Source organism: Oncorhynchus mykiss, chromosome 5 (assembly GCF_013265735.2).
Source record: "Oncorhynchus mykiss isolate Arlee chromosome 5, USDA_OmykA_1.1, whole genome shotgun sequence".
In the NCBI taxonomy this organism is placed as follows: domain Eukaryota; kingdom Metazoa; phylum Chordata; class Actinopteri; order Salmoniformes; family Salmonidae; genus Oncorhynchus; species Oncorhynchus mykiss.
Window position 1 is genome coordinate 89,468,514 of NC_048569.1, and position 19,011 is coordinate 89,487,524.

Sequence of the window (19,011 nt, forward strand, 5' to 3'; positions counted from 1 at the left end):
CTCCGTGTCTTTGTGAGACACAGAGAATGTGATGATCATGAAGCTGGTTGAGAGAATGTCTTTGTGAGACACAGAGAAGGTGATGATCGTGACGCTGGTTGAGAGAATGTCTTTGTGAGACACAGAGAAGGTGATGATCGTGACGCTGGTTGAGAGAATGTCTTTGTGAGACACAGAGAAGGTGATGATCGTGACGCTGGTTGAGAGAATGTCTTTGTGAGACACAGAGAAGGTGATGATCGTGAAGCTGGTTGAGAGAATGTCTTTGTGAGACACAGAGAAGGTGATGATCGTGAAGCTGGTTGAGAGAATGTCTTTGTGAGACACAGAGAAGGTGATGATCGTGAAGCTGGTTGAGAGAATGTCTTTGTGAGACGCAGAGAAGGTGATGATCGTGAAGCTGGTTGAGAGAATGTCTTTGTGAGACGCAGAGAAGGTGATGATCATGAAGCTGGTTGAGAGAATGTCTTTGTGAGACGCAGAGAAGGTGATGATCATGAAGCTGGTTGAGAGAATGTCTTTGTGAGACACAGAGAAGGTGATGATCATGAAGCTGGTTGAGAGAATGCCAAGAGTGTGCAAAGCTGTCATCAAGGCAAAGGGGGGCTACTTTGAAGAATCTCAAATATAAAAATACATCTTGATTTGTTTAATACTTTTTTGGTTACTACATGATTCCATGTGTTATTTCATAGTTTTGATGTCTTCACTACTATTCTGAAATGTAGAAAATAGTAAAAATAAAGAAAAACCCTTGAATGAGTAGGTGTGTCCAAACTTTTGATTGGTACTGTATATATAGTATATATTCATGTTACTATGTAATGTCATGACTTATGTCATGTGGATTCATTGCGTTCTGACATAAGACAATGAAAATACTCCATCAATGATTACCTCAAATTGTCTTCACATGCTTATTTATTTCCACTCTAACCTAAACAGAGTCAATTTAACACACACACACACACACTCAAGTAGGGTCACTAAAATCTGCTGATGGTAGGCCTACAACAAGTATGATCCCAATAAGTAGGTGATAGAAAATGTTATATGTACAATGGTGTTAGAAAATAAACATGTTTAACCAAGTGACTGCGTCAAAGAGGGGATCATGCACTGCTGTTTAATGCTAGTAGGCCTCCTTCTATGAAGGAAGCTGGTTAAAGGCCCAGTGCCGTCAAAATTCACTTTTCCTGTGTTTTCTAGAGTGGAGTTTTGGCTCGCCTGGTGACATCACCAGGCTGTATAAGTTTATATACAAATAACAAAGACAGTTCCAAACCTCGCTGCCAATAACAGGTCATTTTCAGGTTACATATCCCTCCCAATAGACCCCTCCAATTAGGCCTCTTATTCAGACCACTCCCAGACAGGTAGCAAAATTAATGATTGAGAAAGATTTTTTGTTGTTGACCATTTAAATGGAAAACAATTATAGTAAGGTACACCATTGTTATTCAGAAACAATTTGATGTTGAGATAAAAACAGCTGCATTTGGGCCTTTAAAGATAGGCAGGGTGGATTACTGGATGCTGATACAGGCACACTGACAGGCACAGCATGCCAGGGAGTCATACCTTTACCAACCCAGGGATGGGAGGAAGAGGAAGAGGAGGAGGGGAAAGAAGTGAGGCCAAGGGAGGACATTCTCTGCTCGTTCTCCTGGAATAACTCAAGGAAGAGCGAGAGATGGAGCGAAATAGAGGTAGATAGAGAGACAAATATAGAGAGTGCATGTGAGAGAGGAGGCCGGGTGAGAGAGGAAGGGGTAAAGGAGACGGAATACCTAACAGGGATTTTTCTTAAGTAGATTAAGAGCATTAAGAGGCTGGAGAGTTCTAGAGGGTGGAGAGTTCTAGAGGGTGGAGAGTTCTAGAGGGTGGAGAGTTCTAGAGGGGTGAGAGTTCTAGAGGGGTGAGAGTTCTAGAGGGTGGTGGGTTCTAGAGGGTGGTGAGTTCTAGAGGGTGTGAGAAGAAATCAATAAGTCAGATCCTGCAAAAAGGGTGAGCTCACCTCTAAATTTGTCCGTGCCTTCTTCAAGACATCCTTTGTTCTTGACACTGTAAACAATCAGAAACACAACTGTTGTGATTAATCTGTGACTATCACCCATCACTTCAACACACACAACACACAAACACAAAAGTAATTCATTCCCAAGGCCCTCACACAATCGGTGCTGAAGGACACACACACACACACACACACACACACACACACACGAGATAGAGAGACAGAGAGAAACATATAGAGACATAGACAAAGAGAGACATAGACAGAGAGAAACATAGACAGAGAGAAACAGAGAAACAGACAGAGGGAAACAGACAGAGGGAAACAGACAGAGGGAAACAGAGAGAGAAACAGACAGAGAAACATAGACGGAGAGAAACAGAAACAGACAGACAGAAACAGACAGAGAGAAACAGACAGAGAGAAACAGACAGAGAGAAACAGACAGAGAGAAACAGACAGACAGAAACAGACAGACAGAAACAGACAGAGAGAAACAGACAGAGAGAAACAGACAGAGAAACATAGACGGAGAGAAACAGAAACAGACAGACAGAAACAGACAGAGAGAAACAGACAGAGAGAAACAGACAGACAGAAACAGACAGACAGAAACAGACAGACAGAAACAGACAGAGATAAACAGACAGAGATAAACAGACAGAGAGAAACAGACAGACAGAAACAGACAGACAGAAACAGACAGAGAGAAACAGACAGAGAGAAACAGACAGACAGAAACAGACAGACAGAAACAGACAGACAGAAACATACAGAGAGAAACAGACAGAGAAACAAATAAACACAGACAGAGAGAAACAGACAGAGAGAAACAGAAACAGACAGAGAGAAACAGACAGAGAGAAACAAATAAACACAGACAGAGAGAAACAGACAGAGAGAAACAGACAGAGATAAACAGAGAGAGAAACAGAGAGAGAAACAGAGAGAGAAACAGACAGACAGACATAGATAGAGAGAAACATAGGGAAACAGAGAGAGACAGAGAGAGACAGGCAGAGACAGGCAGAGACAGGCAGAGACAGGCAGACAGGCAGACAGGCAGAAACAGGCAGAGACAGGCAGACAGGCAGACAGGCAGAGAAACAGACAGAGACAGACAGACAGACAGACAGAGACAGACAGACAGAGAGAAACAGACAGAGAGAAACAGAAAGAGAGAAACAGAGAGACATAGACAGAGAGAAACAGACAGAGACAGACAGACACACAGAGACAGACAGACAGTGAGAAACAGACAGAGAGAAACAGACAGAAACAGACAGACACACAGAGACAGACAGACAGACAGAGAGAAACAGACAGAGAGAAACAGACAGAGAGAAACAGACAGAGAGAAACAGACAGAGACAGACAGACACACAGAGACAGACAGACAGAGACAGACAGACAGACAGAAACAGAGAAACAGACAGAGAGAAACAAAGAGACAGAGAGAAACAAAGAGAGAGAGAAACAAAGAGAAACAGAGAAACAGAGAAACAGACAGAGAGAAACAGACAGAGAGAAACAGACAGAGAGAAACAGACAGAGAGAAACAGACAGAGACAGACAGACACACAGAGACAGACAGACAGAGACAGACAGACAGACAGAAACAGAGAAACATTGACAGAGAGAAACAAAGAGACAGAGAGAAACAAAGAGAGAGAGAAACAAAGAGAAACAGAGAAACAGAGAAACAGACAGAGAGAAACAGAGAGAAAGACAGAGAGAAACAGACAGAGAGAAACAGACAGAGAGAAACAGACAGAGAGAAACAGACAGAGACAGACAGACACACAGAGACAGACAGACAGAGACAGACAGACAGACAGAAACAGAGAAACAGACAGAGAGAAACAAAGAGACAGAGAGAAACATAGACAGAGGGAAACAGAGAAACAGAGAAACAGAAAAACAGAGAGACAGACAGAGAGAAACAGAGAGAAAGACAGAGAGAAAGAGAGAGAGAAAGACAGAGAAAGAAAGAGAGAAAGACAAAAACAGAGAAAAACAGAGAGAAACAGAGAAACAGACAGAGGGAAACAGAGAAACAGAGAAACAGAAAAACAGAGAAACAGACAGAGAGAAACAGAGAGAAAGACAGAGAGAAAGAGAGAGAGAAAGACAGAGAAAGACAGAGAAAGACAAAAACAGAGAAAAACAGAGAGAAACAGAGAAACAGACAGAGAGAAACAGAAAAACAGAGAGACAGACAGAGAGAAACATAGACAGAGGGAAACAGAGAAACAGAGAAACAGAAAAACAGAGAGACAGACAGAGAGAAACATAGACAGAGGGAAACAGAGAAACAGACAAAAGAGAAACAGAGAAACAGAGAAACAGAGAGAAATATGATATAAGGAGAAGATAGGACAGGGGGAGAGAAAGAAGAACACAGAAGAGGGAGGGGAGGAAGGGGAGAGGTAAAAGAGATATAGGACCAAGAGGGGGAGAGAGGTAGGAGTCACTCACGTTGACTGACGATGAAGTGTTCCATACTGTCTTTGGTGCGGTTGGAGCTTTTCAGTCTCTCCATGGCGTCCTTTAGAGCCTCCTCCTGCTCTGAGATCCGCTGACGCATGGTGTGGACCTCCTTTAGAGACAGCTCCTGGACACACACACACACATAAAACACACTGTCACACTTCAGAAATCTACACACCTGTAAAGAGCAGTGAGGTTACAGGGAGTCCACCTAGTGACAAACCCATGAACAGAAATCCCCACTAAAGCATACAGACATGCTCTCAAACATGAACAGTGACACACATGACACGCTAACAGCATAATGAAATACCCTTCATTTAACTCTTACAAACAAAGAAAATAAGATTCTGACCGTCTTGGTGCTCTGAGTGGACCCCTCACTATTGGGCAATGCTGCCCTCCAGAACATTCTGAGCAGGGAGCTGGCATCCTCGAGGATCTTCCTCAGGGTTGTAGAGCAGGTCAGCAGACTCCTCACACAGCCAGGGTCCACAGGCTGGCACACACAGAGAGAGAGAGAGATGATTAGTTGACAAGTTGAATCAGTTGTGCTGGCTGTAGAAGAGTTCATATACACTCCCGTTCAAAGGTTTGGGGTCACTTTCAAATGTCCTTATTTTTTAAATAAAAGCACATTTCTTTGGCCATTAAAATATCAAGTTGATCAGAAATACAGTGTAGACATTGTTAATGTTGTAAATGACTATTGTAGCTGGAAACAGCTGTTTTTTTAATGGAATATCTACATAGGCGTAAAGAGGTCCATTATCAGCAACCATCACTCCTGTGTTCCAATGACACGTTGTGTTAGCTAATCCAAGTTTATAATTTTAAAAGGATAAATGATCATTAGAAAACCCTTTTGCAATTATGTTAGCACAGCTGAAAACTGTTGCGCTATTCTTGTTCTGAGAAATGAAAGATATTCCATGCGAGAAATTGCCAAGAAACTGAAAATCTCACACAAAGCTGTGTACTACTCCCTTCACAGAACAGCGCAAACTGACTCTAACCAGAATAGAAAGAGGAGTGGGAGGCCCCGGTGCACAACTGAGCAAGAGGACAAGTACATTAGACTGTTTAGTTTGAGAAACAGATGCCTCACAAGTCCTCAACTGGCAGCTTCATTAAATAGTGCCCACAAAACACCAGTCTCAACGTCAACAGTCAAGAGGCGACTCTGGGATGCTGGCCTTCTAGGCAGAGTTGCAAAGAAAAAGCCATATCTCAGACGGGCCAACAAAAATAAAAGATTAAGATGGGCAACAGAACACAGACACTGGACAGAGGAACTCTGCCTAGAAGGCCAGCATCCCGGAGTCACCTCTTCACTGTTGACATTGACTATTGTAGACGTTTCCAGCTACAATAGTCATTTACAACATTAACAATGTCTACACTGTATTTCTGATCAATTTGATGTCATTTTAATGGACTAAAAATGTGTTTTTCTTTCAAAAACAAGGACATTTCTAAGTGACCCCAAACTTTTGAACGGTAGTTACATGGAACAGCTGGGGGTCCCCAAGGATAGGTTTCAAAACCCCTGGGCTAACTGACCCCTGACCTCTCACCTTGTCCGGGCTGAGCTCCAGCAGGGTGTGGTTGGCGGTGGCCCGGAGGGCAACCTCCATCTTGCCAATGAGGACGCGCCCCTCCAGGATCTGCTGCTGCAGGGCACTGAAGTCATCCACGTGGCCCACAACATGGTGGCCATTCCGGTTGGCGAAGGAGCCGTCTGGAGCCTGGCCCTCGAGAGAAAAGTCAACCTCCCGGGGTTCCAGTGTGAGGGAGAGAGGGGAAGAAGGGCTGAAGAGTCCAGTGTCTCGGACAGGGGTAGAGAGAGCAGGGTCTGTGAGTGGGAAAGGAAGATTGGGGAATGAGTGTTAGTTACGGGTAAATCTCAAATGGCATTGCTTCCTATTGACCATAAAGTGCACAACGTTTGTCCTTGGCTCTGGGCAAAAGTAGTGCACTATATAGGAAATAGGGTGCAATTTCAGACACATCCTTACAAAGTTCTGTGTAAATGTAGTAGAATCAGTGGTAACATGTAACACCCTATCCCAGAATGCTTTCCTTGGTGGCGCTCTCTCACCATGGAAGAGCTGTATCCTGGCTCCAGGAAGGCGTGTCCCAGACGTCAACTGCTGCCCTAGCTGAACATGCAGGTCCCTGGGGTTAAAGGGTGCAGACTCCTCTGAGTGTGACCTCTCACTTGTGTTCATGTTCTTGGGGACGCCACACCCTCTGTGGCATATCTGGAGGTCATACTGTAGAGAGTGGGCCAGGCCACGGCTCTCACACAACTGCTGCTGCAGGACATTCACATCGTGCTGCAACCTAGACACACACAACACAGTTACACACATGTAACAAAACAGTAATCACTCAACCGAGATGCACACAGACACACAAACACTCCTCCTACCTGTTGATGGTCTCCTGGTTGTTCTGCCTGTCCTGTTTCAGCTGAGTGATCTCCAGGGTCTGAGCCTGTGTCTGCGTGTGCAGCTTCCTGCCCTGTTCCGCCCACCGCTCAGTCTCTAACTCCGCCTCCTTCACACGGGCACGCCCCAACAGCACCGCCTCGCGCAGCTGCTCCGCCTCCTTACTCCCGTCTGGGGGAAGAGTACAGAGGAACTCAAATAAAGACAGAAATGAAGCTGGAAAGACGGAAAACTAGCTGCACTTCATTTTCTGTTTTATATTTAGATTTCTTTGTATATATCCATAAAAAAAATATGCAAATTCATGATTTTGACTGGCTGAGAAAAGCTGCCTGCCTGTCTGTCTCAACCCGACACATTCATTACTATGCAACAGCTGAAGATGGAATTTGAAACATTAAAAGAAATGTGAGATGATGTCTAGATGCTTTTTATAGTGGAGATCAAGTCCATAAATTGCCGGGCTGATGAGACAGTGGCTTGGGCTGATGAGACAGTGGATTGGGCTGATGAGACAGTGGATTGGGCTGATGAGACAGTGGCTTGGGCTGATGAGACAGTGGCTTGGGCTGATGAGACAGTGGCTTGGGCTGATGAGACAGTGGATTGGGCTGATGAGACAGTGGATTGGGCTGATGAGACAGTGGCTTGGGCTGATGAGACAGTGGCTTGGGCTGATGAGACAGTGGATTGGGCTGATGAGACAGTGGATTGGGCTGATGAGACAGTGGATTGGGCTGATGAGACAGTGGATTGGGCTGATGAGACAGTGGATTGGGCTGATGAGACAGTGGCTTGGGCTGATGAGACAGTGGCTTGGGCTGATGAGACAGTGGCTTGGGCTGATGAGACAGTGGCTTGGGCTGATGAGACAGTGGATTGGGCTGATGAGACAGTGGCTTGGGCTGATGAGACAGTGGCTTGGGCTGATGAGACAGTGGATTGGGCTGATGAGACAGTGGCTTGGGCTGATGAGACAGTGGATTGGGCTGATGAGACAGTGGCTTGCGCAGTCAGATGGAACAGGGTAAATACTGTAGGCATTTTAACGTCATAGATTTAGCCTGTGGTATAGCCACCAGTTGGAATGCGGTTTTAACCAATCAGCACTCAGGATTAGACCCACCCATTGTATAATTAAGCAATAAGGCCCGAGGAGGTGTGGTATACGGCCAATATAACACAGCTAACGGTTGTTCATATGCACGACGCAACGCGGAGTGCCTTGATACTGCCTTGAGCCATGGTATATTAGCCATATACCACAGAACCCCTGAGGTGCCTTATTGCTATTATAAACTGGTTACCAACGTAATTAGAGAAGTAAAAAAATGTTTTTTGACATATCCGTGGTATATGGTCTGATATACCACCCACGGCTGTCAGCCAATCATCATTCTCTTCTCAATGTAATATACAGTATGTCATTTAGCAAACACATTTATCCAAAGTGACTTACATTTTACATACGAGTGGCCATTATCTTGGGATTGCAAGAACAACGCTCTACAGAATGGGCTATAGAGCAGAATTGATAGTATGTTGGGTAGTATATTAGACAGTTTGGAGAGTACTCGGAGCCAGGCGGTTGGTTACCTCTGCTGGCCTGTTGGAGTCGGTCCTGCAGGCTGAGGTTCTCCACTTTCAGAACTCTGATCTCACTGGACAACTGACTGACAGAGTCCAAGCCCTGGATGTAGATGTTGGTGGGAGCACCTGAGGAAGAGGAAAAGAGAAACAGGAAGAGGAGAAGGAGGAAGACGAGGAAGAGACGGATGAAGAAGAAGAGGAGGGCCAGTACATTTCACTAATGCCTTTTTGACACCGTGACTGTCAACATTGACTTAGTACAGGTAGCCAAGTTGGGTGTGTAGAATATTTGTTCATGGTTTGAGACAGCAGGTGTGGTGGTGGTCTAGTCAATACATTTATCTCTGGCTTGGTTGACCAGTCTCTCCTCCAGCTGCTGTCGGAGGAGGTCGTTGGTCTGGATGGAATCGTCCAGACGTTGACGTAGACTCCTGATCTCTCTCAGGTGTTCTTTAATCAGGTCAGAACCTGCACAGGAACACATCAAAATACCGTTGACATTTCACAACATAAAAAAACATTTGTATAGTATATATATATATATATATATATATATATATATATATATATATATATACACACATCTTCAGTACCCATTGGAACTCTGTTGGAGGACCGCGACACATTCTTCCACCAGAAATTACATCATTTGGTGTTTTGTTGTGGTGGTGGAAAACATTGTCTCAGGCGCTACTCCAGAATCTCCCATAAGTGTTCAATTGGGTTGAGATCTGGTGACTGACACACACACACACACACACACACACACACACACACACACACACACACACACACACACACACACACACACACACACACACACACACACACACACACACACACACACACACACACACACACACACACACACACTAAACCCCCTATGCTAATTTGAGACTCTCCTCCTTCAAAGTCACTAAGATCTCTTCTTCTAGCCATGGTACCCAATATAATGGACAACTGGGCATTTGTATAAATGACCCTAAGCATGATGGGATGTTAATTGCTTAATTATCCACACCTGTTTGGAAGCACCTGCTTTCAACGTACTTTGTATCCCTCACTGACTAAAGTGTTTCCTTCATTTTGTCAGTTATCTGTACATAAACACACAACAGGGCTGTTTGGGTCCGTATAGTCTCTAATAGTTAGTAATAGGGAAATAACTAAAATGTCATGATATGACATATCCATTTCCAAGATCAGCCATTGGCTCTTTAGACTATCACCTGGGATATGTATGATATTATCCACTTCCACATGCTGTCCTGTAAAGTCATTACAGGTAGGACACACACACATACATACACACACACATACACACACACACACAATCTCATTAAAACTCATAGATACACACACCTGTATGGCTGGTGCCAGACTGGTAACCTGACGACCCTGATGACAAATCAGCAGTGCCAACTCTCATTGACCGAGCACCGTAGGCCATGTCCCACATTGCACTGCTCTCCAGGAGGCTGGCGCCTGCCTTCATGGCAGGGCTAGCATTGAGGCTAGCATTCAGACCAGCGGGGTGGAAGGTGTGGTAGGACAGAGGCTGGGGCATGTAACTGGAGGGGTCAGTCTGGGGGTGGGGGTGGGCTGACATGGGGAAGCCACCAAACGGCTTGACTGAAGGAACGGAAAAACCTGCAGTGAAAAAAAGAAAAACCCAAGCATGAATAAACAGATAGGAGAGAGATGGAGGATGGATGTTAGTGTGTCAGGCAGCTTGTTGGGAGATAGATAAGTCTAATTCAATTACATTGTATTTGTCACATGTGCCGAATACAACAGTACACTCACTGTAAGGTCTAGTCAAAACACTAACACAGGCCTCAACAGAGTCAGAACACTACCACAGCCTCAACAGAGTCAGAACACTAACACAGCCTCAACAGAGTCAGAACACTAACACAGCCTCAACAGAGTCAGAACACTACCACAGCCTCAACAGAGTCAGAACACTAACACAGCCTCAACAGAGTCAAAACACTAACAGAGAAAAATGTCCTCATGTGTGCTACCTATATCCCCCCAATAGAAATCCCATACCTTAATGATGACAGCTGTTCTATCCTAGAGGGGGAGATCAACAATTTCCATGCACAGGGACATGTACCAGTCTGTGGCGACCTAAATGCCAGACCTGGACAAAAACCTGACACCCTCAGCACACATGGGGACAATCACCTACCTGAAGGTGGCAGCATTCCCTCCCCATGTGCCCCCCTAGACACAACTACGACAACATAACCAACAAAAATGGGTCACAACACCTGCAGCTCTGTCGGACACTGGGTATGTACATAGTCAATGGTAGGCTTCGAGGGGACTCCTTTGGTAGGTACACCTATAGTTCATCTCTTGGCAGTAGTACTGTAGACTACTTTATAACTGACCTCAACCCAGTGTCTCTTAGAGCGTTCACAATCAGTCCACTGACACCCCTATCAGACCACAGCAAAATCACACTCCACTTGAACAGAGCTATGCTCAATCATCAAAGCCAAAGGAACTGAATATTATTAAGAAATGCTATAGCTGGAAGGAAAGTAGTGTGGAAATCTACCAAAAAAACAATTAGGCAACAACAAATTCAATCTCTTCTAGACAACTCCCTGGACAAAAGGTTCACTGTAATAGTGAAGGTGTAAACTTGGCAGTAGGAAACCTAAACAGTATATGTGACCTCTCAGCTTCCCTGCCAAATCTAAAAATGTCAAGCAGACAACCTAAGAAAATGAACAACAATGACACATGATTTGATGAAGAATGCAAAAACCTAAGAAAGAAATTGAGAAACCTATCCAAAATAGAGATGTATGGATAAACCACTTCTCATATCTTTTTGGCCCTATAACAAAGAACAAACAGCAAAAACCCTATACATGATCAAATTTAAATCTTAGAATCAACTTTTAAAGACGACCAGAACTCACTGGATCATCCAATTACATTGCATGAACTATAGGGTAAAATACAAACCCACCAACCAAAAAAGGACTGTGTGGTTGATGGTATCCTAAATTTAATGATAAAAAATACAGACCACAAATTCCAATTGGCTAAACTTAAACTCTTTAACATCATCCTCAGCTCTGGCATGTTGCCCAATATTTGGAACCAAGGACTGATCAACCCAATCCACAAAAGTGGAGACACATTTGACCCCATGGGATATGCGTCAACATCAACCTTAGGGAAATCCTCTGCATTGTCATTAACAGCAGGCTCATACATTTCCTCAGCGATGTACTGAGCAAATGTCAAATAGGATTTTTACCATATTACTGTACGACAGACCACATATTCACCCTGCACACCCTAATTGACAACCAAACAAACCAAAACCAAGGCAGTCTTGTCACGCTTGGTTGATTTCAAAAAAGCTTTTGACTCAATTTGGCATGAGGGCCTGCTATACAAATTGATGGAAAGTAGTATTGGGGGAAAAACACAAGACATTATAAAATCCATGTACACAAACAACACGTGTGCAGTTAAAATTGTTTTAAAAAAACATACATTTCTTTCCACAGGGCCGTGGGGTGATGCAGCTTAAGCCCCACCCTCTTCAACATACATATCAATGAATTGGCGCGGGAACTAGAACAGTCTGCAGCACCCGGCCTCACCCTACTAGTCTGAAGTCAAATGTCTACTGATGATCTGGTGCTTCTGTCCCCAACCAAGGAGGGCCGACAGCAGCACCTAGATCTTCTGCACAGATTCTGTCAGACCTGGGCCCTGACAGTAAATCTCAGTAAGACCAAAATAATGGTGTTCCAAAAAAGGTCCAGTTGAGCACACTATACATACCTCGGCCTAAACATCAGGGCCACAAGTGACGTCCAGAAAACTGTGAACGGTCTGAGAGACAAGACAAGAAGGGTCTTCTATGCCATCAAAAGGAACACAAAATGCGACATACCAATTAGGATCTGGCTAAAAATATGTAGAACCCATTGCCCTTTATGGTTGTGAGGTCTGGGGTCCGCTCAACAACCAAGATTTCACAAAATGGGACAAACACCAAATTGAGACTCTGATGATTCTCTGTGTACAACGTATGCCGATACCCGCTAATTATCAAAATCCAGGAAAGAGACGCTACAACCACCTAAAAGGAAGCGATTCCCAAACCTTCCACAACAAAGCCATCACCTACAGAGAGATGAACCTGGAGAAGAGTCCCCTAAGCAAGCTGGTCCTGGGGCTCTGTTCACAAACACAAACACACCCTACAGAGCCCCAGCACAACAGCACAATTAGACCCAACCAAATCATGAGAAAACAAAAAGATAATTACTTGACACATTGGAAAGAATTTGCAAAAAAACAGAGCAAACTAGAATGCTATTTGTCCCTAAAGAGAGAGTACACAGTGGCAGAATACCTGACCACTGTAACTGACCCAAACTTAAGGAAAGCTTTGACTATGTACAGACTCAGTGAGCATAGCCTTGCTATTGAGAAAAGCCACCGAAGGCAGACCTGGCTCTCAAGAGAAGACAGGCTATGTGCTCACTGCTCACAAAGTGAGGTGGAAACTGAGCTGCACTTCCTAACCTCCTGCCAGATGTATGACCATATTACAGACAAATATTACCCTCAGATTACACAGATACACAAAGATTCTGGAAACAACCCCAATTTTGATAAACTCCCATATCTATTGGTTGAAATATCACAGTGTGCCATCACAGCAGCAAGATGTGTGATAATTAGGAGAGCATAGAATCAGTTAGCCCAAAGCCATGAGATAGACTACAGCAAATCAACTCCTGCTCAATTACACTTCTCTCTCTCTCTCTCTCTCTCTCTCTCTCTCTCTCTCTTCTCTCCCTCTCTCTCTCTCTTCCCTCCCTTCCATCTCTCTCGCTCGTCCCTCATCTCTCGTCTCTCATGTCTCTCTCTAGAGAGCCTAGAGACAACACTGTCACATGTCCTACCCCATTCAGATGAAGAGCCTGATGAGTGGTCGGTTATCACGCACAAGTTAGCACGCACACTCACACATTTAGTCACGTTAGTCTGGATCTCAACGGGACATTACACGTGCAGTCCCCCTGACATTACTGCCAGGAGACAGAGATCAGAGGAAGACCCTGATGGGCGGTGGGATAGCATGCTAGTCTTAAAGAGGACATTACTGCCAGGAGACAAAGCTTTGAATATGAAACTCACTTAGTGTACACACAGGTAATCAATGCAAACGTATGTGAGTCAATCCATGTATCTGGACCTTAAATCCTGTGTTCATCTTGCCATTACTACTTATAGTATCCCCTTGCCAAATGACACTATTACTAAAACAGGGTCCATTTTAGAGTGAGGTTATACACCTCATCTAATTACATGATGTGTTTAAAGAGAGACAAAGTTAGCCACTCCATGCTACAAACACACAGGTGCAGAGTAACGCACTCTCAGTTTCTCCTAGCTGTCTCTGTAACATCTGCAGCTCCTGGTGAACCTCTGCCAGGGAGAAGGCCCCGGGCCTGCTTCCATGGTAACGGGGTCGCAGGGTTGCAGTCTGGGGGTTGAAGGACAGGGGGGCTCTCTGAGAAGAAAGGTCGGAGTGGTAGCGGGGCTGGGACTGGGACTGGGACTGGGACTGGGGCTGAGGCTGAGGATGGGATTGGGGCTGAGACTGGGACTGAGACTGAGACTGGGGCTGAGGAGGGGTGGGGAGAGAACTGGACACTGGTCCACTGTAGAGTCCTGGAGGTACAGAGGAGAAATACATATGAGGACAGAGAGAAAGGAGAGGACAGAGATAAGAAGAGAGGACAGAGAGAAGGAGAGAGGACAGAGAGAAGAAGAGAGGACAGAGAGAAGAAGAGAGGACAGAGAGAAGAAGAGAGGACAGAGATAAGAAGAGAGGACAGAGAGAAGAAGAGAGGACAGTGAGAAGAAGAGAGGACAGAGAGAAGAAGAGAGGACAGAGAAGGAGAGGACAGAGAGAAGAGAGGACAGAGATAAGCAGAGAGGACAGAGAGAAGAAGAGAGGACAGAGAGAAGAAGAGAGGACAGAGAGAAGAAGAGAGGACAGAGGATAAGAGAGGACAGGGGTACAGAAAGAGGTGTGAGAAGAGGGAATGATGGTATGAGGGAAGAAAACACTTCAATGTCTGGACATGATATGACAAGTACTGTATGTGGATACAGTGAAACTGACTTTAGCAACAATGTGTTGAATAAGGCAGTCACTTCCACTCCTCCTCCCTCTCCCTGTCTGTCTGCCTACCTGTCTGTGTCTGTGTGTCCGCTGACCGCTGCAGGCTGGGACAGCTGATGGAGGACTGGTGTCCATGAGATGAACTGGTGGAAGGAGGGATGGAGGGGTGGCGTGACATGGGGACACTGTTACAGTGAGAATCTGAAATAAAAGTAAAAATTACAGATGAGGTGTGAACTGTTAATCATACATTACAAATATGGATGTGCAGTCATCTGTGTATCTGAGTGTGTGTGGAGGGCTCGACATGCCAGGGGAACAGTTTGGATTGGTCTGCCGTGTATACAGATGAATGTGATACCTTCAGGCGTTTGGAAATTGCTCCCAAGGATGAACCAGACATGTGGAGGTCTACACTTGTTTTTCTGAGGACTTGGCTGATTTCTTTTCATTTTCTCATGATGTCAAGCAAAGGGGCACTGAGTTTGGAAGTCGGCCTTGAAATACATCCACAGGTACACCTCCAATTGACTCAAATTATGCCAATTAGCCTATCAGAAGCTTCTAAAGCCATGACATAATTTTCTGGAATTGTGATACAGTGAATTATAAGTGAAATAATCTGTCTGTAAACAATTGTTGGAAAAATTACTTGTGTCGTGCACAAAGTAGATGTCCTAACCGACTTGCCAAAACTATAGTTTGTAAACAAGAAATTTGTGGAGTGGTTGAAAAACAAGTTTATATAAGTTTCTAATTTTGTCAGAAATGAGTTTTCATTGCAAGTTAAAGCGTAATGTTTTTATTTATTTTACCTTTATTTAACTAGGCAAGTCAGTTAAGAGCAATTTTTTTTTTCAATGACGGCCTAGGAACAGTGCCTGAACCTGCCTGTTCAGGGGCAAAACGACAGATTTGTCAGCTCTGGGATTTGAACTTGCAACCTTCCGGTTACTAGTCCAACGCTCTAACCACTAGGCTACCCTGCTAGCTAGCTAGTGAATGTTAGCTTGCTGCATCGCTAGCTAACGTTACATGTATGATCTGTGTTGTAATATTATTAGAACCAGAAATCCATTAGGATTGCTAGTTATAGCCTAATGTTAGCTAGCAAGCTAACATTGAACCTAGCTGGTTAGCAAGCTAACATTGAACCTAGCTGGTAATCTGCTACCTGCAGATTCATACTACAGCTATGACAATCAGTTTGAATTGGTAGTAGTATGAGTTGAGATTATGTCGGGTTCATTGTTTAGCTAGCTACCTAGCAACATGTAGAAAAACAAAAGACTCCACTTCACCAGATGACTCCATGACCCATCAAGTTAGCCAGGTGTGTCGGGGGGTGATTACAGCAATCTATTGTATTTCATGAGCATGTGTACATGTCTAGACAATAGCGACCCATCCACTTAGCTAGATGTGGCTGGGGGATGGTCATAGCATAGTGTCCACTTAGCTAGATGTGGCTGGGGGATGGTCATAGCATAGTGTCCACTTAGCTAGATGTGGCTGGGAGGTGGTCATAGCATAGTGTCCACTTAGCTAGATGTGGCTGGGAGGTGGTCATAGCATAGTGTCCACTTAGCTAGATGTGGCTGGGAGGTGGTTATAGCATAGTGTCCACTTAGCTAGATGTGGCTGGGAGGTGGTCATAGCATAGTGTCCACTTAGCTAGATGTGGTTGGGGGATGGTTATAGCATAGTGTCCACTTAGCTAGATGTGGCTGGGAGGTGGTCATAGCATAGTGTCCACTTAGCTAGATGTGGTTGGGGGATGGTTATAGCATAGTGTCCACTTAGCTAGATGTGGCTGGGAGGTGGTTATAGCATAGTGTCCACTTAGCTAGATGTGGCTGGGAGGTGGTCATAGCATAGTGTCCACTTAGCTAGATGTGGTTGGGGGATGGTTATAGCATAGTGTCCACTTAGCTAGATGTGGCTGGGAGGTGGTTATAGCATAGTGTCCACTTAGCTAGATGTGGTTGGGGGGTGGTCATAGCATAGTGTCCACTTAGCTAGATGTGGCTGGGAGGTGGTTATAGCATAGTGTCCACTTAGCTAGATGTGGCTGGGAGGTGGTCATAGCATAGTGTCCACTTAGCTAGATGTGGCTGGGAGGTGGTCATAGCATAGTGTCCACTTAGCTAGATGTGGCTGGGAGGTGGTCATAGCATAGTGTCCACTTAGCTAGATGTGGCTGGGAGGTGGTTATAGCATAGTGTCCACTTAGCTAGATGTGGCTGGGAGGTGGTTATAACATAGTGTCCACTTAGCTAGATGTGGCTGGGAGGTGGTCATAGCATAGTGTCCACTTAGCTAGATGTGGCTAACATAACATAGTGTCTGGGTAAGCATCATCTAATGTTTATCTGGAATCTGTCTGTTTTTGATATTGCTACTATGTAAATTGGCCAGTAACCATTTCACTGTACCGTTTACACCTTCTGTATCCTGTGGATGTGACAAATAAACTTACATTTTGTTTTATATAGTGTGTTTACCAGAGACGGTAATGTGAATAGCAATAAGACCTGCACCAAAGTCAGACTAGGATATAGGCCAAGGACTAGATAAAGTGTATTTTCACCTGGAGTTTTTCCTTATTGTAGGCTACTACTTTTACCACTTTTAGTCTTGAAATCTTTGGTTGTTTACTACACTACTCACTCTGTTTAGCACATGGCCTCACATGTGAATCCTTAAAGATATGGGTGGAGCTAAGCTTTAAGAGGGTGTGATCGACCCTGGATGGGTGGAGACATAGAAGAGCTCTCCACTAGCTGTACCAAAACATTCAAGGGTCATTTTGTCAAAAGTGGGGTTAGAAGTTTATCAACATTCAAAGCAGATGTCCTTTCCTATCGTTCCTCAACTACAGTGTATGATATACCATTTTCTAGTTCTGAGTCTCTATTTTTATCAATATGAAAAACACAATTTCAGATCTTGCTACATACATAGGACCAAATCCAGGTGGTGGGTCACATTTACCTGTACTGGCTGTAGTGGAGGCATGTCTGTCCTCCTGGCCATACTCACTGGCCGCGTCAATGTCTGAGCACGGCTCCAGATCCTCATTGGTGGAGCCCTGCTCATCGGACACAAAGGAGATGTGGTCTGATTGGTCGGTGGTGTCAGAGAGGGCGTGGCTACTGCATGGTGTGTCAGAACGAGGTTGATGCTGAGTGAGTTTGGCGCGGAGAGAATCGATCACGTCATCCTTCTGTTGGAGCTCCTTACTCAGCCTGTACACAAACAAACAGGAGACCCTCAGTGATCTTGTCCTTTCCCACATAATAACAATACACCTGCTCTCTAGTGACAGAAGGACAATCAGGACAAAACAGGCTTTTCAATAGCAGAGATGTCTTGATGTACAGTGAGCATAGTCTGCAGTGTGACACCACCAGAGAGTTCTAACAGGTGTAGAAAACAAAGAATGATTAAGCTATTAGCTGCCCTGTTCTCTACAGACAGAGAAAGAGGCTTGGTGATCTGATCTGATCCTTCCTGAAGCTGCTTACTGGCCACAGACACAGTGCAGGGATTGACACAGACACAGAGACACAGACACAGAGACACAGAGACACAGACACAGAGACACAGACACAGAGATTGACACAGACACAGAGACACAGACACAGAGACACAGACAGGCAGGGATTGACACAGACACAGAGACACAGACACAGAGACACAGACACACAGACACAGAGACACAGACACAGAGACACAGACACAGACACAGAGACACAGACAGGCAGGGATCAACACAGATACAGACACAAAGACACAGAGACACAGACAGGCAGGGATTGACAAAGAGACACAGAGACATAGACAGGTAGGGATTGACACAGACACAGAGACATAGACAGGCAGGGATTGACAAAGACACAGAGACATAGACAGGCAGGGATTGACACAGACACAGAGACATAGACAGGCAGGGATTGACACAGACACAGAGACATAGACAGGCAGGGATTGACACAGACACAGAGACATAGACAGGCAGGGATTGACACAGACAGGCAGGGATCAACACAGACACAGAGACACAGACAGGAAGGGATCAACACAGACACAGAGACACAGACAGACAGGGATCAACACAGACACAGACAGGCAGGGATCAACACAGAGACAGACAGGGATTAACACAGACACAGAGACACAGACAGGCAGGGATCAACACAGACACAGAGACACAGACAGGCAGGGATCAACACAGACACAGAAACACAGACAGGCAGGGATCAACACGTACACAG

The 19,011-nt window shown here is 44.8% G+C and overlaps 1 protein-coding gene across 10 annotated transcripts in view; it reads right to left on the reverse strand.

The window, feature by feature from the left end:
* The window catches only part of pde4dip (phosphodiesterase 4D interacting protein), a 142,481-nt gene that overhangs the window by 2,343 nt on the left and 121,127 nt on the right, over positions 1-19,011 (reverse strand). For 8 of the 10 annotated variants that reach the window (XM_036978715.1, XM_036978716.1, XM_036978718.1 and 5 more), the window contains 13 exons: positions 17,729-17,982; positions 14,804-14,935; positions 13,981-14,277; positions 9,913-10,200; positions 8,887-9,018; positions 8,557-8,676; positions 6,942-7,131; positions 6,609-6,853; positions 6,085-6,362; positions 4,863-5,006; positions 4,496-4,631; positions 2,018-2,064; positions 1,582-1,666 (listed from right to left, as the gene is read on the reverse strand). In XM_036978715.1, coding sequence (XP_036834610.1) covers positions 1,582-1,666; positions 2,018-2,064; positions 4,496-4,631; positions 4,863-5,006; positions 6,085-6,362; positions 6,609-6,853; positions 6,942-7,131; positions 8,557-8,676; positions 8,887-9,018; positions 9,913-10,200; positions 13,981-14,277; positions 14,804-14,935; positions 17,729-17,982 — 2,348 coding nt within the window. The remainder of the gene's footprint in view (positions 1-1,581; positions 1,667-2,017; positions 2,065-4,495; positions 4,632-4,862; positions 5,007-6,084; positions 6,363-6,608; positions 6,854-6,941; positions 7,132-8,556; positions 8,677-8,886; positions 9,019-9,912; positions 10,201-13,980; positions 14,278-14,803; positions 14,936-17,728; positions 17,983-19,011) is intronic. The other 2 variants (XM_036978714.1, XM_036978713.1) reach the window with 2 other exon arrangements.